We start from the raw sequence: 22,419 nt of genomic DNA, 5'->3' as shown, positions 1-22,419 counted from the left end.
CCCTTGGGCCAATGATACCCTGTAACAAATTTGAAAAAAATTGGCCAAGGGGTTCTTGAGTTATAGCCCTTTTTCTAACAAGTTTACGCACACCGCACACCGCACAAATGGCCATAGCATTAGCTCTTTGAGCCTTTGGCTCAGAAGAGCTAAAAACACCTCAGGTTTAGTATTATTCAATCTGTAATTCGGTATGTATACGGTTATTTTTTTTTAAAAAAAATCATGCACCTCAGTTTTAATATTATTTAATCTGTAATTCGGTATGTTTGTATACGGTTATTAAAAAACACACCCCAGTTTTAGTATTATTTTATGTCCAAGGTATTTATTGTTCTTTGTTTTGGTTTGTTTTTATTGTTTTACACGTAAAGTGCTTTAAATAGGGTAATTGTCTAAAGTAGATAAAGCGCGATACCAATGTACAATAATGATCATAATAATCATAAAGTAAATGAGTGGTATATGTCACTTATAATATCAGTTAATAACAATGATAATGTTTGTTTGTTTGGTGTTTTATTTGTTTATTTTGTCGATTATACTTTAATAATTTAATTCTTATTGTATCCTTGTCTCTGATTGGTCAAATTCCAATTGAGGAATACAGGTTATTTTTGTATAACCTGGTTTGGTCAGCTGGTTTGGTATGGGGGCACACCCCCTTGACAACCAGATGTCGGAACTATTTTTTTTTTCTCTTTAAACTTCTATGGAATAGAAAGTCAACGTGCACAATAAGATACTTCGGTTTGATACACATGTTGTTTTCTCGTTGTCAATATTAGCATCTAGGCCTACTTGTACGCAAATCACTTTTGTTAAACATCTTTCTCTGTATGTATGGTCGAATAATACTATTGATAGATTAAAACAAATATATTATATTCGAATTAATGATTTGCCAAGTAAGAATTACCCTGTTCATTTTGAAAGGTTAGGTAAGGGTTAGCCTACCAATCAATATGCTGCATGTACTCACGCTGTGTACAGAGGGCGTAGTAGTCGGCACAACAGTCCCCGTATGTTGTACAGAAACTGTTACACTGACACGTCTTACTGGAATCGTGGCCCGGTCCACAACGCCCCGCGCAAGAATCTGGAAAGAAAGTAGTGTGATGAGGAAGAAAAGCGCTGTCATTTTAGCAATTGAAATAACGGAATTTTTACTATTAGCATGATATGTTGTTTATTTGTCAATTACTTTTGGAAGAGGTATTGCTGTTGGGCCAGTTTAGCTTGAATTCATGTTGTAAAGGGTAGATTTATCCAATATAGCAAAGGGAAGATTTATTTAATGTTGTAAATGTTGATAAATAAAAGGTAAATTTCGTTAATGTTGTCAAGGGTTGATTTCCAGGGCAACGGTTATATTACTTTTACTTTCATCCTTAGTAGACGTATAATCTATTGACAGCTTCTGAGATCCCCCCCCCCCTCTCTCTCTCTCTCTCTCTCTCTCTCTCTCTCTCTTTCTCGTTCGACTGGTAGACAATATTTTCTTTTCCAGTATTCACACCGAGAGAAATATTAATTTCACATAGAAAGAAATACGATGATACGAGATGTTATGGTTTTTTTGTTTTTGTTTTTTTGGTTTTTTTCATGACCTGTTCATAAATATTTTATATGAAGGTATATGATAATTATATCATAATGTTCATTTGCAAAGGTTGCATGAACGTAAGCAGTTTGTTCAATAAATGTTCGAGATTTCACGATATCTCAAAAACGTTAATTTAAGATTAATGAGTTGGCGTTCATTGTCATTTACTGCGCTCTGTCGTAATCCGTGTTTCATTCTGTACCAATCCTGTTCTGTTTGGGCCATGCTGTTTTCTAATTGCATATAACTTGCAATGTTCAAAATACAGACTAAATGGGGATGAGTCTCAGTGTTTAAACAAATTCTAATTTCAAATTTAAAAGAAAGGGTTTCCGATTAGATAACCTCTCTAAAGTCTGCGGCTTAAGATCACAAGTATTATAAAATACACATCATGAATAATAATTCAACTATTTAATTTTACATTGTGGGAAGATATTACATATGATTCATGTCATTCGAACATTAGATAAGAACTCATAAATTTAAAACATGCTAACAAGCTATTAAAATTTCGTATACCTTCAACATATTTTGAATTGAAATTAGATTTACCTGCAGCCCAAACACTGGGAGAGAGAAGACAAACGAAAACCGCCAGCACTTTCCTCATGATGAGAGAATACATCATGGGGGCACCTGCCTATCTTATTAAGGGTCGAGGGGCGATAACTGGAGAGGCGTACCAGGGGGAGCGTAATCGAACTTGACAACTCTATTGATGCGGTTTAGTTACGACTATCCACTGAATTAACAGGAAGTGAAATTGAGAAAAAATTTACATGTCGCATGCTTTTTAAAACATGTCATATTGTTTTGATTTTCATCACATCGTAGGGGAATTTCCATGGGGAACATACAAAGCATGCAGTGGCGAGCAGATTGTTTCTTTCTCAGGGAGAAGAGTGTTATGGAGGCACTTCAAGTACTCCATTAAATTTTCATGACTGACTGTAAACACTTCAAGCAACCGACAAAAGTTCTTGAGTTAAAACCACCATTAGGTCTATAATATATTGGTAACGGTGACCTTAATGACCATAATTTATTGACCTGACGTTAAAATCTTGGGTAGCCTATACATGTATGTTGTTGAGTTTTTTAAAAAAATCCTTTTAGAATAGCATATTTGTATCTATAACCTTCGTTACGTTGTATGAGGGATCCCAGACGTGTTCAAATGGAGTCAAGGTACCGCCCCCTGCGCGTCGCATCACTGAAGTGACATTATTTGTCGAAATGCGCATCTGGTGCATCAAAATTGGTACCGTATAAGTTTTACATAGAGAACAGTTTGATAAAATTTATCACATGTTGATCAATCTGAGAGAGAGAGAGAGAGAGAGAGAGAGAGAGAGAGAGAGAGAGCAGATTGTTGTCCTTTAAAAACAGAACGGCAATACATGGACCACAAGCATTGAATATTTTTAATATTTTACAAATGAAAATACATACAAAGAGGAATATATATTTTCATTTTCAACCTAGCCTAGGGATGGTTGGTTCTAACCGCCTCTACATGCGTGCCTGACATAGCCGAACAATGGGATTGTCGAATTACAGAGCTCACAAATTCTATGTTATGGACACAATTAGAGAGTTTATAGCGTTTCTCATTTTGTTTTAAACATGACATTTTCTGTTAATCAATCTATTAATCGATCTATACATGTACGTAAACAAAAATATGACACGAGCCTTGTTTACATAACAATGAATTGTGAAAGCTGTATTTCCCGTGTAACTCAACAACTGACATTCAAATTTTTGTTGACCATTCGAAATACCTTAGTTAAGCATTTTAAACATTAATAACGTGGAACATCGTGTCCCTTTTAAAATGGATATCATAGGTGAAGTTGCACTGAGCTCTAGAAGTGCAAATTGACATTCCGGGTTGTGAGTGTCAATTCTATATCACTGGATTGAGGTATTTTGTTGCCAGATTTATATCACTGGATGGAACTCGAACTTTATTTTCTAGAACAGATTATGTCCCGCTGTTGAATTTGAACATCAAATACAAGGATGACTTATTCTGAGATTACAGGTCAAAGCTACAAATATTCCATTATCCATTATCATTACAGGTCTAGCGACAAGACTTAATGAAATATGTGTCCATGGTCCACGTACTGCAGTTCTTTTTAAAGGACAACAACTGCTTCATACGCTATGTCATATCGGGAGTGGAAATGTTGTATTTTTATCGATATCATCAAATAAAGGATGTCCCAGTGTCATGAAATAGGAAGTAACAAAACACGCACACAGCGATATTATGCAATGTTGAACCTGAAATTAACCACATAAAACCGGATACACTGAGAAGTTAGATAACCTGTCTTATGATTCAATTGCAAAAAATCACCAATCTAGAACGGAAAGCTGTGCTGAGAACTGCACAAAACTATTGTTCACATCAAAATTCAGACAGACGATTGTTTAATATTACATTCGTGTTTCTATTTGAAATCATTCTTTGATAAATAATATTTCAACAAGTTCATGTCTGCGACCTTACTTGTCCGACTTAATTAGAGCACTGTGTCAAATCAGAGATCTCTATAAGATTGCATGTACATATAATTCAAATAATGTGTCTATAAATGTTTCATAAATAATCGGGTACGGAGAATTAAACAAAATCTGATGAAGAAAATCACCTTATAAAGATATTAAACTGCAAATTATGATAAGATCATCTGTATTGCAAGTCAGTATAGTCAAAAGAAACAAATACAAGCTTTATTGAGTCTACGATCGCCCTATTTGTAACAAGGAAGTTCCACGTCACTGAACAAATATAATATAACATCCGGCTCTTTAATCAACTAATCCTTAACCCTAGAAACAAAGAAGTGGATCCAGGATCTTTCTGTTTTATGGGAGCGGAGATGGGGATCATTGATGAGTTCTATCATAATTCGATGAGGCTGCCGCTACACGGACTCTGCTTTCTTATTTCAGTTTTATACATTGTATCTACATGTAGCATAATATTAATCGTACAATTCCGAATAAGACCGGAAGTTAAACATTTGTTCCTAGCTAGGAACATGTCCAGTCTGTGCAAATTTACACAACTTGATGGCTTCAATAGTTGACATTCCAAAATCGTTCCGTAAATCTTCCCGCGTCAATTCCTTGATCAGGACCCCGTCTATGCCCTGTTCAGCGAACATACTAACATATTTATCCAATTTGAGTTCCTTCATCCATTCTCCTAACTCTCGAATCTTCAGTTCCTCTACCTTTGGTACGCGTGATACTCTACAAGGTTTCGGTTGGGGTTCCTGAATAGTCTGATCCGGACTCTGGAAAACTTCCGGTCTCTTCGGAACTTTTGGCGCAGGGGGTGGAGTCAAGGGTTTCACTGGCTGTGCTTTCTTGTCAACCACCGGTTTAGGCGCAGTAGGCGGGGGCACTTTGCCCACGGCGTCCGCAGGAATAAAATCATACATATCAGGCGTTTGTTCGATGTAGTGAACAAGTTTTGAGGGTCTGTGCGAGACTTTCTGTCTTAGGATGTCATCCATGTTGTAGTATTCCGCGGGGGTTCTGTATGTAAAATCAGCGTACTCGTTCTGGGTGGTTGGTTCATGTGAATATACAGCGACATCTGTCAAAGAAAGGAATCGTTACAATAGTAGTAGAAGATACCAAGGTTGATATCACGTGGTTTATTGTGAGTGCATGTCTAAGTTCTAGACAGCTGCAACCACGCCCAGGAAAGTCTCGGGGCGTTAACCGTAACATCAACAGTTTCATAATCAAATTAACTCAATATATGTTTATTGATAGCAAATGACACAACACGTACCAAAATTATCTGTGAATACCTACTTCATGTTCTACTGTTTCCACCTTTAATTTAGTGAATTTAATGGTATTAGGCGTGGGTACGTAGTGGTAAAGAGGGAATCTGAACCCAGAAAAAAAAACTTGCATAGGGTAGACTCCCATACCAAAGAGTTCTGGATCCATGTGTAAGTGTAGGTAAGGTATTCAGAGTATGAAATCTAGGTGAGAACACAAAGCCCCGGCAAATTCGAAACTCAACGCTGCAAAAACTGGCATTTTAAAAACGTGTGAATTCTGATATTTTTACAAACTTTACTCCAGCAAGGTGTAATATGTGTACGTTTTTGTGCAATTCATTGCAAATTTGATAAAAGGGTTAAAGATCAATAGAATAAGACAATGTTTATTCATCATACTCACATAAAACATAATTGAATGAATATAGCCACAACTCGTTAGCAATTAAAGATGCAGTCAGTTTGCTATATAGTGAGATAGTGTTGGGCCGTAACCATATTTGTTTGCTTTTGTTTTATGTCCCTTCGCGAATTTTTCACTTATACTGAGACATCACCAGCTGTAGGTAAAGTTCCACAAATTAGACCTATGCTATGCTGTTTTATCTAAGCGAAATCAAATATTGAAAATGTGACGTAAGTCACTTGAAACAACTGGAGTTAATCACAGTAATTAAAAACTCACTGGGATTCCCAAAATTTGAATTGAACTTGACGTTCTGCAAGACTTTCAGTTCCATGTTTTGTAGACTAGTCGTCCAATGGGATTCAGAAAATCCTTCAATCCCCACTGCTATCGACAACCTCAGGTCAGGGAGGTACACAGGCACGGCGGTCACCTGGGCGTACAGCATTCCTACAACAAACAGAACCAGTATTGTTATCGACACTCTCCGGTCGGGGATGTTAACAGGTACGACATAGAACCAATATTGTTATCGGCACTCTCCGGTCGGGGATGTTAACAGGTACGACATAGAACCAATATTGTTATCGGCACTCTCCGGTCGGGGATGCTAACAGGTACGACATAAAACCAGTATTGTTATCGACACTCCCCGGTCGGGGATGTTAACAGGTACGATATAGAACCAGTATTGTTATCGACACTCTCCGGTTGGGGATGTTAATAGGTACGACATAAAATCAGTATTGTTATCGACACTCTGCGGTCGGTGATGTTAACAGGTACGACATAAAATCAGTATTGTTATCGACACTCTCCGGTCGGGGATGTTAACAGGTACGACATAGAACCAGTATTGTTATCGACACTCCCTGGTTGGGGATGTTAACAAATACGACATAGAACCAGTATTGTTATCGACACTCTCCGGTCGGGGATGTTAACAGGTACGACATATAATCAGTATTGTTATCGACACTCTCCGGTCGGGGATGTTAACAGGTACGACATAAAATCAGTATTGTTATCGACACTCTCCGGTCAGGGATGTTAACAGGTACGACATGGAATCAGTATTGTTATCGACACTCTCCGGTCGGGGATGTTAACAGGTACGACATGCCAGGTCTCAAGACCATAAACTGAGAATAGATTAAAGTCAAAATGTTGGTTACTTACACCTTAAAGATTTATTTAGCACGAGTGTTTAAAAAACTGATGGTTTATAAAGAAAATGAAATACAAACATATACTGAAAACGTTATTTGTGTATGAAAATTGTATAAAGAGTATACATTGTTTTCCACGTACCTTAATTGTTTTCCTATTTAAATACGATTTAGAACCAACATTTTAACTGTTAAGGAGGTATGATTTTGACTACGGATAACTCCGTTTACTTTTCAAGATATAGGGCTCATGGCAGGTGTGACTGGTCGACAGGGGTTGCTTACTCGTCCTGGACACATGATCCCACCGCTGGTATATCCAGGGGTCCGTGTTTACCCAACTCTCTATTTTGTATTGCTTATAGGAGTTAAGGGATTGACCACTGTTTGTTATCTTCACCTTTCAAGCTACATCAGAGAAATTTGATATGAATGAAAAATGGAGGATATGTGTAACTATATTTTGAAATTGAAAGCTTTCAAATTCACTTTATTTGGTGAAAAATGCAGTTTTAGTGGAAAGCTATCTGAAATATTTTTTAAACCCCTGCCGGAATCAATCCTGCGATTTTCATTTTAGCAGTCGACGTGCTAACCTACAGTCCTACTCAGCTAGGTAATGATTTTTTAAATGAATAGACAAATATTGCTGATATTTATATTTTCACCCATGTTTTAAAAGGAACCAGCCATTATGACGATGTATAGTACCTCCTTAAACCAAATCTCACACTGTTGGTTGTGTACAGTGTAAGTCACGTGATTCTCAGTCTGCTGCTTTGCTTACGTAATGATGAGGTTCATTGATTTGACTGTTGATGAAATACAGATTTTATTAGATGCAACTAAGAGCAGAGACACGAAAAATATAATTATTGATTTTGATATTGGGTATGTCTTTTTAAACTAATGGATACGGTGATACATGTACGCAATCACACTATCCTGCTAAAAGTTCTCGGTCAACAAAACATGTGCACATACAAGTATAGTAAACATCAGTAGTGTTTAGCTGATCACTTGCAATTGTGACGTCTCTTTACTAACAAGCCGTAATGAAGTAATGTTTACAGTCAAATTAAATAAAATGATATACAATAAAACAGCTAGGGAAACCTCAGAATCGTATCGTTATACCTTAAAAGCACCGTGATATCAAATAGCCACGTTTAATCATGATCTTCATGATATATTCTCACCATCCGACACGGCGTTTCCAAGGAGATACCTGTCCTCGTATGTGCTGACGAGAGTCAGGTGACATGACTTTCCGGTCTCGCGTTCATGACCTTGAATATTCATTAGTTGATGTGAATCAGAAGGCGTCACTTCCACCGGAAATGAATGCTTGTCCAAGATTTCATCTAAAGTTGCTTCTTTACCACCTAAATAAAAAAAATTTTCTTTAATTCAACTAATGAATAGGATTGCTGAATGAAGTCAACTTCTATCAAAAGATATAAATTCATTTTAGGTGGATAATTTATTAGATTTAATGTACATATTTTATGTAAATGAGTCTGAAAGTCTGAATATCTCAGGTCGCGCCAATGGCCTTTTACAAAATAAGGAACTTCTTTAAGCGCACCAATGGCCCTTTCTTAAATATAGAACTCCTTTGGGTGTGACAATAGCCCTTTGCTAAATACGTAACTCAGTTGGGCGTGCCAATTGCCCTTTGCTAAATACAAAACTCCTTTGGGCCCGTCAATGGCCGTTCGCTAAATACGAGAACTCACTTTTCTTGCCTCCCTTTAGGGTGCAGAACTTCATGTCGTAGTCCACGGGGATGCTAATTTCCCGACCTTCTAATACCGACAGCCCTCTCTCAATCTTCGCCACCACTCGCCTCTGAGTGGAGTACGTGTGAACTCGAATCACCTACAACATGGGATCAAAAGCTGTGAATCTATCAACGCCTCGGTATCTGTAAGGGTTCTATGCTGAATAAATGAATAAAACGCGTTCTCTTTCAGTCTTCGGTTGTTTCTTGTTCTTTCGTCAGTAATCTACTTTTACTGATATACTTTACAGGTGCTTGGGTTTACCCCCCCCCCCTCCCCACCCCTTTTCGTCCCTCCGAATAACCTATATGAGTTGATTTAATTTTTGTTGTTGAAAATCTCTCTAATGCATGTCAACAACAGTAACATAACGTTATGATAACCAGTGAGGGTCTTCTTTTAAAAAGGCTTATTTTGAGTTATTTCGGACTTTAGGGGTATGCAAGACATTGTTGGCATGCATTAGAGAAATTTTTAACAACAAAAAATTAAATCAACTCATTCAGATTATTTGGAGGGAGGGGGTCCGGAACCCAAGCATCTGTGATATAGATAGATGCACTTTGAACTTACAACAACCCTTATTATGTATACCTATATAGCATTTTCCATACAAGAATTAACATGATAACAAATATCGTGCTTCTGGGAATGTAGAATTAAATCTCTATTAGTTTTTGTCTCTTATGTTAGACCTGTGTAACCAAACTCACTATCTCACTCCTCCTTCAACCTGTTAACCCCATCACCAAACTCACTATCTCACTCCTCCTTCAACCTGTTAACCCCATCACCAAACTCACTGTCTCATCCCTCCTTCACCCTGTTAAACCCCATCACCAAACTCACTGTCTCACCCCCTCCCTCACCCTGTTAAACCCCATCACCAAACTCACTATCTCAACCCCTCCCTCACCCTGTTAAACCCCATCACCAAACTCACTATTTCACCCTCTCCCTCACCCTGTTAAACCCCATCACCAAACTCACTATCTCACCCCCTCCCTCACTCTGTTAACCCCATCACCGAACTCACTGTCTCACCCCTCCCTCACCCTGTAAAACCCCATCACCAAACTCACTGTCTTACCCCCTCCCTCACCCTGTTAAACCCCATCACCAAACTCACTGTCTCACTCCTCCTTCAATCTGTTAACCTCATCACCAGACTCATTGTCTCACTCCCTCCCTCACCCTGTTAACCCCATCACCAAACTCACTGTCTCACCCCCTTCCTCACCCTGTTAACCCCCATCACCAAACTCACTGTCTCAACCCCTCCCTCACCCTGTTAAACCCCATCACCAAACTCACCGTCTTACCCCCTCCCTCACCCTGTTAAACCCCATCACCAAACTCACTGTCTCAACCCCTCCCTCACCCTGTTAAACCCCATCACCAAACTCACTATCTCACCCCCTCCCTCACCCTGTTAACCCCATCACCAAACTCACTGTCTCACCCCTCCCTCACCCTGTTAAACCCCATCACCAAACTCATTGTCTCACCCTCTCCCTCACCCTTTTAACCCTCATGACCAAACTCACTGTCTCAACCCCTCCCTCACCCTGTTAAACCCCATCACCAAACTCACTCTCTCACCCCCTCCCTCACCCTGTTAAACCTCATCACCAAACTCACTATTTCACCCCCTCCCTCACCCTGTTAAACCCCATCATCAGACTCATTGTCTCACCCCCTCCCTCACCCTGTTAACCCCATCACTAAACTCACTGTCTCACCCCCTCCCTCACCCTGTTAACCCCCATCACTAAACTCACTGTCTCAACCCCTCTCTCACCCTGTTAAACCCCATCACCAAACTCACTGTCTCAACCCCTCCCTCACCCTGTTAAACCCCATCACCAAACTCACTGTCTCAACTCCTCCCTCACCCTGTTAAACCTCATCACCAAACTAATTGTCTCACCCCCTCCCTCACCCTTTTAACCCCTATCACCAAACTCACTGTCTCAACCCCTCCCTCACTCTGTTAAACCCCATCACCAAACTCACTGTCTCACCCCTCCCTCACCCTGTTAAACCCCATCACCAAACTCACTGTCTCAACCCCTCCCTCACCCTGTTAAACCCCATCACCAAACTCACTGTCTCAACTCCTCCCTCGCCCTGTTAAACCCCATCACCAAACTAATTGTCTCACCCCCTCCCTCACCCTTTTAACCCCCATCACCAAACTCACTGTCTCAACCCCTCCCTCACTCTGTTAAACCCCATCACCAAACTCACTGTCTCACCCCTTCCTCACCCTGTCAACCCCATCACCAAACTCACTGTCTCACCCCTCCCTCATCCTGTTAACCCCATCACCAAACTCAATATCTCATCCCCACTCATCCTGTTAACCCCATCACCAAACTCACTGGCTCACCCCTCCCTCATCCTGTTAACCCCATCACTAAACTCATTGTCTCACCCCCTCCCTCACCCTTTTAACCCCCATGACCAAACTCACTGTCTCAACCTCTCCCTCACTCTGTTAACCCCATCACCAAACTCACTGTCTCACCCCTCCCTCATCCTGTTAACCCCATCACCAAACTCACTATCTCACCCCCACTCATCCTGTTAACCCCATCACCAAACTCACTGTCTCACCCCTCCCTCGCCCTGTTAACCCCATCACTAAACTCACTATCTCACCCCTCCCTCAGCCTGTTAACTCCCATCACCAAACTCACTGTCTCACTCCTCCCTCACCCTGTTAACCCCCATCAACCATCTCACCCTTCTCTCGTCCTTTTAATTACAATCACTAAGGTCATTGTCTCATTCCTCCCTCACCCTCTTAACTCCCATAGCCAAACTCACTGTCTCACCCCTTCCTCGTCCGTTTAACCACAATCACTAAGGTTACTGTCTCACTCCTGCCTCACTCTGTTAACCCCATCACTAACCTCACTGTCTCGCCCCCTCCATCACCCGTTTAACCTCCATCATCCAACTCACTGTCTCCCCTCACCCCTTTCACCCCCATCACCAAACTCATTGTCTCACCCCCTCTCTCACCCTATTAAACCCCCCTCACCAAACTCTCTATCTCACCCCTCCCTCGCCCTGTTAACCCCAATCACTAAAATTACTGTTTCACCCCCTCACTCTGTTAGCCCAATCACCAAACTCACTGTCTCACCCCCTTTCGCACCTTGTTATCCACCATCAATCAACTCACTGCCCTATACCTACCTCAGCCTGTTAACCCCATCACCAAACTCACTGGTTCACCCCTCCCTCGCCCTGTTAACCCCCATCACCAAACTCACTGTCACACCCCTTTTAACCCCATCACCAAACTCAATATCTCACCCCTCCTTCACCCTGTTAACCCCATCATCAAACTCACTGCCCTACCCTCTCCCCCACCCTGTTATCCCGATCACCAAACTCTCTGTCACACCCCCTCGCCCTGTTAACCCCCATCACTAAATTACTGTCTCACACCCTCCTCCTTCACCCTATTAACCACCATCAATCAACTCACTGTTCCAACCCTACCTCAGTCTGTTAACCCCATCACCAAACTCAGTCTCACTCCTCCCTCGCCCTGTTAACCACATCACCAAACTCACTGGCGCACCCCTCCCTCAGCCTGTTAACCCCATCACCAAACTCACTGTCTCACCCCTCCCTCGCCCTGTTTATCCCATCACCAAACTCACTGGCTCACCCCTCCCTCATCCTGTTAACCACATCACCAAACTCACTGGCGCATCCCTCCCTTATCCTGTTAACCCCATCACCAAACTATCTGTCTCATCCCCTCCCTCGCCCTGCTAACCCCATGACTAAACTCTCTGTCTCATCCCCTCCCTCACCCTGCTAACCCCATCACTAAAATCACTGTCTTACACCCTCCTCCTTCACCCTATTAACCCAGATCAACCATCTCACTGTCTCACCCCCCCCCCCCCCCCTCACCCTGTTAACCCCCATCACCAAACTCACTGTCTAATCCCCTCCCTCACCCGTTTAACCCCCATCATCCAACTCACTGCATCACCCACCCCATCCCATTACTCTCTACCACTTACATTACGACCCCGTTATATCTGTCTGATAAAATTTCATGCCAAAAAATTTAAGGTGTTTTATCGCTTTGATATAAATTCAAGATACAATATCTGAAGAACATTTACTTGGGTTCTTTTTTTTCATACCACATTAATAACAGAATAAATGTGTTAGGAATGAGTTGACCACAATATTGTATAAAAACATTTTAAGTTGAATTTGGAAGCCTGTCTTTTTTTCATTGAGAAGAGGAACAAACAAACCTGACCAATGCTGAATTCCTCCAGTCCGATGTCCCCACAGTAGCCCTGAGTGACCACAATCAGCTGGGGCAGACTGCAATGACAGCGGTCGTAAAATTCCTTCACGGTCAAATTATCGTTACTGTGTTTGAACGTCACGCGGGCCGTCATCTTCCTACAAGAAAACAGAACATTGGTTTTCGAAGAATGTGCCTTCATTTTTCCAGCACTCTGCAGGACAGCATTACGCAATGATCAATGAGAGCATTACTGTACGTGATGTGTCCCAAGATATTTGTCAACAAATTGACAGACCTGTTCACGTGATCTTCGGTTTTACCTTTACATTTGCATACACAGGTAAAAGTCTGCAACTTCATTTTCTAAAGTTATACATGTATGTAATTGCACGCTATTCTAAAATAGTTTCATTATTGATCTGGGGTAAACTTGTTATGAACAATGCGTGGTTATTTTCATTATTGATCTGGGGTAAACTAGTTATAACAAGACGTGGGTTTTTCATTATCGATGTGGGGTAAACTAGTTTTAAACAAGATGTCTTTTTTTCATTATCGATCTGGAGTAAACTAGTTATAAACAATTTGCGAGTTTTTCCATTGTTGATGTGGGTTAAACTAGTTTTAAACAAGATGTGGGTTTTTCATTATTGATGTGGGGTAAACTAGTTAAAACAAGACGTAGCTATTTTCATTGTTGATGTGGGTTAAACTAGTTTTAAACAGCATCTGAGGTTTTTTTTCATTATTGATCTGGGGTAAACTAGTTATAAACAAGAAGTGAGTTTTTTCATTATTGATCTGGGGTAAACTAGTTTTTAACAAGATGCGAGTTTGTTTTTTTTGTTGTTTTTTTTTTTTTTTTTTTTTCATTATTGATATGGGGTAAACTACATGTAGTTGTAAACAGCATGAGAGTTTTTTCATTATTGATCTGGGGTAAACTAGTTATAAACAATATGTGAGTTTTTCATTATTGATGTGGGGTAAACTAGTTAAAACAAGACGTAGCTATTTTCATTGTTGATGTGGGGTAAACTAGTTTTAAACAAGATGCCGTTTATTTCATTATCGATCTGGGGTAAACTAGTTATAAACAAGACGTGGGTTTTTCATTATTGATGTGGGGTAAACTAATTTTTAACAAGATGTGAGTTTTTTTCATTATTGATCTGAGGTAAACTAGTTATAAATAAGATGTAGGTTTTCATTATTGATGTGGGTTAAACTAGATATAAGATGTGGGTTTTTTCGTTATTAATCTGGATCTGGGGTAAACTAGTTTTTAACAAGATGTGGGGTTGTTTTTTTTGTCATTATTGATCTGAGGTAAACTAGTTATAAATAAAATGTGGGTTTTTTAATGTCCCCGAGATCGAAGATCGGGGGGCATATTGTTTTTGTCCTGTCTGTCATTCTGTCATTCTGTCTGAAACTTTAACCTTGCTAATAACTTTTGAACAATAAGAGATAGAGCTTTGATATTTCACATGAGTATTCCTTGTGACAAGACCTTTCCGTGAGTACCAACATTTTTGACCCCGTCACCTTGACGTTTGACCTACTTTTTGAAAACTTTAACCTTGCTAATAATTTTTGAACAGTAAGAGATAGAGCTTTGATATTTCACATGAGTATTCCTTGTTACAAGATCTTTCCGTTGGTATTGAACCTTTTGACCTTGACATTTGACCTACTTTAATTTTTTTTTTTTACATTGGTCATAACTTGTAAATGGTAAATATTAGAGCTTTCATATTGTACATGAGCATTTCTTTTGACAATATCTTTCTACTGGTACCAAGATATTTGCCCTTGTGACCTTGGCCATCTTCGGAATTGGCCATTATCGGGGGCATTTGTGTTTCACAAACACATCTTGTTTATTATTGATCTGAGGTAAACTGGTTATTAACAATATGTGTTTGTGAAACACTATTTGCCCCCAGTGGCAACAAAGAAAGAAATGAAAAGTTCTGTAATTAGGATATGATAATAATAATATTCATATAGCGCCTTATATAAAACAATTTACTTGAAGGTGCTTTACAAGGGTAAGGCGAAGATATGAAAGCCCTAACATAAATAGTTCAAGATATATTTCCTGTTTAACTTTTCTTAATAGTACATTGTAGATCAAACTTTACGGTTAAAATCACAAGGTCAAAAAACTTTTGTACCAAAAGAAAGGTTTTGTTACAAAAGTATGAGCGCCCAGTCAACAACAAATAATGCACATAGGAAATCTGAGAGCACTATGACTCACCAATATCAAAATGTATGAGCGCCCAGTCAACAACAAATAATGCCCATAGGAAATCTGAGAGCACTATGACTCAGCAATATCAAAATGTATGAGCGCCCAGTCAACAACAAATAATGCACATAGGAAATCTAAGAGCCCTAGCTATGACTCACTAATATCAAAATGTATGGTCAAGGTTAAATGGGGTCGTTATTTATTTTCAATCTGCTAATATCAAATATTTTCATATCCATACAATATGCTAAAAGACATGAGTGTGTAAATTTTGCATGTGCTTATATTGTTTTGTGTTGTTTATTTTGTATTACCACCAACAGACAACGGTGGTTTATGCGAATAAATCAAATGGGCAGAATGTACGTAAATGTATTTAAGTTCAAGTTTAACATGGAAGAAGCTCAATTACAAACACCAGGTCTCCTAATTTGTTTTCACAGATCTGATGCACTGCCAAAAGAATGGATAAGGTTGGAACATCTGTAATCAAACAGGAATGACGCCAGTGTTTTTATATACCCAAACCAAATTCCATACCACTCTCCCAGGGCAGACTGCGGCCCTCTTAAGGCACCCAGATCGGTCTATGGTAAATTTCTGAGGCAGTGAGCAGGCGAGAAAGCCCGTGGAATCTTTGCAGTTCTATGTGTAATGAATTGATAGGTCTCTCTCGGAGAAGGTGTGGATGGGAGCAGGGGATAGGTCTCTACCGAAGAAGTCGTCAACTTTTGAACTTTTAACTTCACACAATTAGAAATTTATTTCTATCAGATCTTCGCAGTCACATTTTGTTGTACATCAAGCACATCCTATTTCCTTTCATATTTGATCTCCATGTGCTTAACGCTGATATATCTGCTTAATGACAATATATTGAGATCTATCATATAGGTCACATATTTGTTTCATATTTATAGGTTATAGAATATGACGACCGAGTTTTTTGGCGCGTAGATGGATCGAGCTTGCGAGGTGGTCATATTTTCCCATACAAAGTCTATATAACCTTTTTATCATATACTTTCAATTTCATTTAGAAACTAACAATTATTTTATTTTTAACAATTTCTTTGTTGGTTTAACTGAGTAAAAGATGAAAAACACGAAAAATTTGAAAATTAAGGCTTGTGTATTGATTGTGATGTAATGTTTCTGGGCATATATCGTGTGATATACATGTTTGCCCGAAAACCTTTAAAGAAAACAGACGAAAGGAAATTGAAAGTATATAATAAATTCAATATATGTAACCAGAGACAGGGTGTTTCATTGTACCCACCAATGAAAGATAGAATTTCATACCTTTCTTTCATAGAATTTCTGTATCTTACTTTCATGTATCTCTCTCTCTCTCTCTCTCTCTCTCTCTCTCTCTCTCTCTCTCTCTCTGGTTTACTTCGTTCCACATTCCCCCTCCTTGGAAATATAGTTTTTTCTCCCAACATTCGTGATGAATGTAAACAAATTCTTTAAATGACTTCGGAATGTAGGGGTGGGAGTTAATACAAAATGCTGAGTTAACTAGAAAACTATGTTATGCATCATGCAAGATTCATCATAAATCATTAAATGCATTTCTGATTAATTATGACAGAATATCAAATACCAGATTACAGACTTGTAGCTACAGAAACATTCTTACCTGTTATCTCGTTTACTAGCTTAAACAATTTCCTAAACAGGAAGTAAAGAGTTAAATACGTTCACACGAATTGCGTAGTCTAGAAGCACATTTAAATGACTTGGTATTCAGTATATATTACCAGGTGTGTGTAGTGTATGCACAACACGTTAACAGACCATGGATTTATCTCTCTCAAGGGTGGATCCAAAAAAATTGTAAAGGGTGTGTGCGGCCAGAAATCGTACTTTTTGCTAGAAATGTTCAACTGAGGAGAGTAGAATCGCGACCCCTGTAACCCGGCCCCCTCCCTTCAGACCCAATGTTCTCTATCTAAAGCATTTGAACCACATATTATTACATGTTTCACACCTCGAACAAAAGATTTTTGCGTGTACCAAATAACTTGGTATACCGGAATTTCCCAGCTTCATGGGTGGGTAACCATGTCATTGTATTCATCAGGATTAAACCAATAATTATCACTGATTGGTAAGAATCAAGGAATGTCGTCGCGCTTTCTGAAATCGATGTTTTGGTTTCTAGAATTGGTATGGGACATTGATTATTTTAAAAGAAACACACAATTTTGAGTGGCTTGGGTGACCAGCAGAAACAGGATATCAGACAAGTTGATAGAGTTACATAAATCTATTTTAGACTCTCTCTCTCTCTCTCTCTCTCTCTCTCTCTCTCTCTGATGTATCTGTAATGCCCTATCACTTGATGAAAATGTGTAATCAACATCTTATGCTCGGGCTTCTGTCACAAAGCGACACATCCAGCAATCTAACTAATCATTTGTAACAAATTCAAAATTTAAGACGCAGGAGCAGTTTTATGAATGAGTAAGTAAGTAAATTTTTAATTATAGTTGACATGAGTAATACAACTTTTGTATTTCAGTAAGATACAATGTACATGTTAACATAATTTTACACCCGACCCAACGGACCTATATGTCATTTTAAGCAATTTAACATATCCAACGATGTCTGCCCATGTATTCATTTGAATATATATTACTATCATAGATAATTGAATTATGTGGCTTTCCGTAAGTATTTTTGTCTGGTGTTAGAAGAATTATAGATAAATTTTGCAGTTTGTCTTGGGAAATTACAAACAATATTAGTAAACGCAGAGTCATCAATTTGATTTAAATTTACATTAAGTCCAATTTCATTATATAAAGTTTTTCATTGTTCTTTATAAAAGGGACAGACTAGTAGAAAGTGTTTTTCAGACTCAATTTGATTTAGTTCCCAAATAGAACATATTCTATCCGTTCGGCAGTTCCTTTAGTATGGTTCGTGCATTGAGCTCAATGAGTTTATCCGTGTCCGACTTACTCGATCTTAGGAATACCGATTTGTATTTTGGAGACTTTTTCCCTCAGAATACTTATTTTCTCTTCAAGTGACGATACAGAAATTCTTATTAGACCTGGTTTTCCCTATCTAGCTCTTAAACGGATTGCAGCAACAACCGTAGCGCTATCGTCAAAATGACTGACAATCTCGCGTGCCACATCCAGAACGGATTCGTCTGTCCCGTGACATTTGAGGCTATCACGGTGATATTTCTGTCTCGTGACATTTGAGGCTATCACGTGACATTTGAGGCTATCACGGTGATATTTGGGTCATGTTCGGGTGAAGGACTTTGGTGTGGACTATCCAAACGACGGACAATAGAATCAACAGATAGTGACAATAGAATCAACAGACAGTGACAATTGCTCTATTTCTTTCTTATGTAATGACAATTCGAGATCGATGTCACTTCGCATTGCCTTGAATTTCTCTAAACTCTTTTTAAAACCTGTCCAATTTGCTTTCTAGCATTGACTGCAATACCTGTTGCCCTACTTGTAGTTTGGACGGCCTCGGCCATGCCTGTCAATTGATCAATTGTCTACCAGAGTTCACACCTGAACCCCCTTGCGGAGATTCCGCCATTTTGGATTGTTTAGTAGAAGGCCTAGGTGTTTTACCATCAGGTGACAGACGCCTTTTCCCATCAGAATTGTTACTCATTATGTAGCATACAATGTAGAAATGATGAAAAAACAGAACAAACCTATTACAGACTTTGCACAATGTCAAATGTAGATAATACTTGCCAAGATGCACCGGTCCACAAAAACGTACACCCACATATTCCACGCATGCGCATTTTTATTTTTTTTTATATCACTCTATAAACATATCTGATCTGTTTCTGTTTATTGCATAGGTCAACCAAATATTCTCTGTTTTCAAGATTATTTTCAGAATTAATATCAAGAAAACGCATGTTCCAACCCGAAAATGCCCAAAAGAATCATTATCTTAAAACCATTTGAAAAGACATGGCAGACACTCTTGAAACATGAATGAAGATATTTTGAATGAGTAGGGAAAACCCCAATAATTCTTCAAAATCATTCACTGTACACCCTCACCTGTCTGTTGAATGCGGATGGGTTACCTGTATTCAACAGCCAGGTGAGGATGAGTACTAATCATCAAATCCAGCCATTGCAAAATTGCAATGATAAAAACAAAGGTGCACTGTTTTTACAATATGAACCCTAATTTGAATTATCTTAAGATAAACAGTCGGGAGAAGAAAGAAGAATGAGATGGCTTGGTCACGTAATGAGAATGTCCCAGAATAGGATTCCAAAAGTAGCTCTACACTGGACACCACCTGGAAAGAGGAAAAGAGGCAGACCACGTACCACCTGGAGGAGAACCGTAACATCAGAACTTGAGGAAATGGGCTACTCATGGGGACAGGCACAGTATATTGCCAAGGACAGAGCTAGATGGAGACAACTTGTTGAAGCCTTATGTCCCACCGGGGACGAAGAGGATAAGTAAGTAAGTAAACAGTCGGGAATTAGGTGTCAGATGACTGGGATCACCCATTATTTGCATCTCTGATACCAACAACACACATATTTTAAATGTTACGTAGAGTTTCCTACTTGCATGCATTAGTTTTCACGAACAACCAACCTAACTGTACTAGACACAGGAACAAGCAAATATAACGAACAGTGATCAGTCTTATAAATCCCATAAAGAATACAAAATTTAACAGACAGTCAATCAGGACATTATAGAGTTGGGAATACAAAACGAACACGTTTTTCTCTCTATGACCAGTACTTAACATTATATGCAGAAAGTAGAACGTGTGCTTTCGACCGCGAACATGCAAACACTGCATAATTGAAACCCATCACATTTCTCTACTTACGACAAGACATATTCTCCTTCTTTCCTTAGGATCTCCATGATAACCATCTGACTTTCAATCCTCTTCAATCTGATAGTTATACATCGTACACTGACTCCGTGTAAAACCTGTATACGGAACGCAGGGAAATTTTATTTTAAACAAAACACGGTCGGCAATTGTAAAACGAAACAAAGATTTTTAGTAAACTCTTCCGCCATTCTACTCATCCTCCTCATCGAAAGTTGTGGACTTATTGCAGGAAGTATTTTTACGTCCTTCTTTTAATGCATACCGACAATACATTTTCTTAACGTTTCATTCATGCATTACTATAACATAACTTTACCGTTTGAAAAATAAACAAGAGGCCCATGGGCCACATCGCTCACCTGAATCACCTTGGACCATATCTGAAGACTTTCCATATATATTTGCATGTAAAACCTTGGTCCCTATTATGGCCCAAACCACCCTTTGCAAACTTGAATCTACACTATGTCAGAAAGCTTTCATGTAAATGTCAACTTCTTTGGCCCAATGGTTCTTGAGAAGAAGATTTTAAAAGCTTTTTCCTATATTTGTATATAAAACGTTGACCCCCCCCCACTTGTGGCCCCATCCTACCCCCCGGGGGCCATGATTTGAACAAACTTGAATCTGCACTATGTCAGAAAGTTTTCTTGTAAATATCGGCTTTTCTGACTCAGTGGTTATTGAGAAAAAGATTTTAACTATATATTTGTATGTAAAACTTTTATCCCCCTTGTGGCCCCATCCTACCCCCGGGGGCCATGATTTGAACAAACTTGAATCTGCACTATGTCAGAAAGTTTTCATGTAAAAATCAGCTTTTCTGGCTCAGTGGTTCTTGAGAAGAAGATTTTTCCTATATATTTGTATGTAAAATTTGATCCCCTATTGTGGCCCCATCCAACCCCCGGAGCCCATGATTTGAACAAACTTGAATCTGCATTATGTCAGGAAGCTTTCATGTAAATCTCAGCTTTTCTGGTTTAGTGGTTCTTGAGAAGAAGATTTTTAAAGTTTTTCCCTATATATTTGTGTGCAAAACTTTGATCCCCCCTTGGGGCCCCATCCTATCCCCGGGGGCCATGATTTGAACAAACTTGAATCTGCACTATGTCAGAAAGTTTTCATGTAAAAATCAGCTTTTCTGACTCAGTGGTTCTTGAGAAGAAAATTTTAAAAGTTTTTCCCTATATATTTGTGTGTAAAACTTTGATACCCCCCCCCTTGGGGCCCCATCTTATCCCCGGGGGCCATGAGTTGAACAAACTTGAATCTGCACTATGTCAGAAAGTTTTCATGTAAAAATCAGCTTTTCTGGCTCAGTGGTTCTTGAGAAGAAGATTTTTAAAGATTTTTCCTATATATTTGTATGTAAAACTTTGATCCCCTATTGTGGCCCCATCCAAACCCAGGGGCCCATGATTTGAACAAACTTGAATCTGCATTATGTCAGGAAGCTTTCATGTAAATCTCAGCTTTTCTGGCTTAGTGGTTCTTGAGAAGAAGATTTTTAAAGTTTTTCCCTATATATTTGTATGTAAAACTTTGATCCCCCCCCCCCCTTGTGGCCCCATCCTACCACCGGGGGCCATGATTTGAACAAACTTGAATCTGCAATATGTCAGAAAGTTTTCAGGTAAATTTCAGCTCTTCTGGCCCAGTGGTTCTTGAGAAGAAGATTTTTAAATGACCCCTTGCCTATTTTTACATTTTTGTGATTATCTCCCCTTTGAAAGGGACATGGCCCTTCATTTGCACAAACTTGAAAGCCCTTCACCCAAGGATGCTTTTGGCCATGTTTGGTTGAAATTGGCCCAGTGGTTCATGAGAAGAAGATGAAAATGTGAAAAGTTTATAGACAGACGGACGCCGGACAAAATGTGATCAGAAAAGCTCACTTGAGCCTTCGGCTCAGGTGAGCTTAAAAAGAAGTTCATATGATTTTTTTTTTAAAAATGAAATATTGAACCATTCTGTACAAAGATTAACTCACACGTACACTGGGAATTGTGTATTCATCTTATTTCCCAGCGCGATTATGAAAGTGTTGGACATTCAAATTTCTCACAATGAAACTGGGAACGGTTTCCATCCCTGCACAAATCGTTCTATGTATGTTTTCACTATTTGATAAATAACATCAAACTACTATCGTTCCAATGACAAGAGTGCCATTTTGTTTGATCGAGCATGC

General features: G+C 39.1%; 2 protein-coding genes across 3 annotated transcripts in view; both read right to left on the bottom strand.

The window, feature by feature from the left end:
* The window catches only part of LOC125645663 (uridylate-specific endoribonuclease D-like), a 14,626-nt gene extending 10,542 nt beyond the window's left edge, over window positions 1–4,084 (bottom strand). The window contains exons 1-2 of the mRNA XM_048871339.2: window positions 2,162–4,084; window positions 983–1,099 (exon numbers count right to left, since the gene is read on the bottom strand). Coding sequence (XP_048727296.1) covers window positions 983–1,099; window positions 2,162–2,237 — 193 coding nt within the window. The 5' untranslated portion in view covers window positions 2,238–4,084. The remainder of the gene's footprint in view (window positions 1–982; window positions 1,100–2,161) is intronic.
* Window positions 4,085–4,340: 256 nt separating this feature from the next.
* On the bottom strand, window positions 4,341–20,449 carry LOC125645660 (uncharacterized). Of its 2 annotated transcripts, none has more exons than XM_056139416.1 (6): window positions 20,214–20,449; window positions 13,082–13,235; window positions 8,742–8,883; window positions 8,202–8,387; window positions 6,113–6,283; window positions 4,341–5,228 (listed from the first exon to the last, which is right to left on the bottom strand). In XM_056139416.1, exons 1-6 carry the CDS (start codon window positions 20,258–20,260, stop codon window positions 4,654–4,656), a joined length of 1,275 nt encoding a protein of 424 aa, XP_055995391.1. In that variant the 5' UTR covers window positions 20,261–20,449; the 3' UTR covers window positions 4,341–4,653. The 2 variants fall into 2 exon arrangements, with proteins under 2 accessions (XP_055995391.1, XP_055995392.1); XM_056139417.1 differs by lacking the exon at window positions 20,214–20,449 and adding an exon at window positions 16,986–17,124.
* Between the last annotated feature and the right edge of the window lie 1,970 nt (window positions 20,450–22,419).

This window comes from Ostrea edulis, chromosome 6, assembly GCF_947568905.1.
Source record: "Ostrea edulis chromosome 6, xbOstEdul1.1, whole genome shotgun sequence".
Lineage (NCBI taxonomy): Eukaryota > Metazoa > Mollusca > Bivalvia > Ostreida > Ostreidae > Ostrea > Ostrea edulis.
This window is presented reverse-complemented; position numbering and strand designations above follow the sequence as displayed.

Excerpts from the sequence above, each read along its gene's own strand:
- LOC125645660 (XM_056139416.1), bottom strand. The coding sequence starts at position 20,260 with ATGGTTATCATGGAGATCCTAAGGAAAGAAGGAGAATATGTCTTGTC. Across the intron at positions 8,884-13,081 it reads AGGAATTCAGCATTGGTCAG|GTGATTCGAGTTCACACGTA; the intron begins GTTTGTTTGTTC and ends CCCATGTTGTAG. Across the intron at positions 6,284-8,201 it reads TGGAAACGCCGTGTCGGATG|GAATGCTGTACGCCCAGGTG; the intron begins GTGAGAATATAT and ends TGTTTGTTGTAG.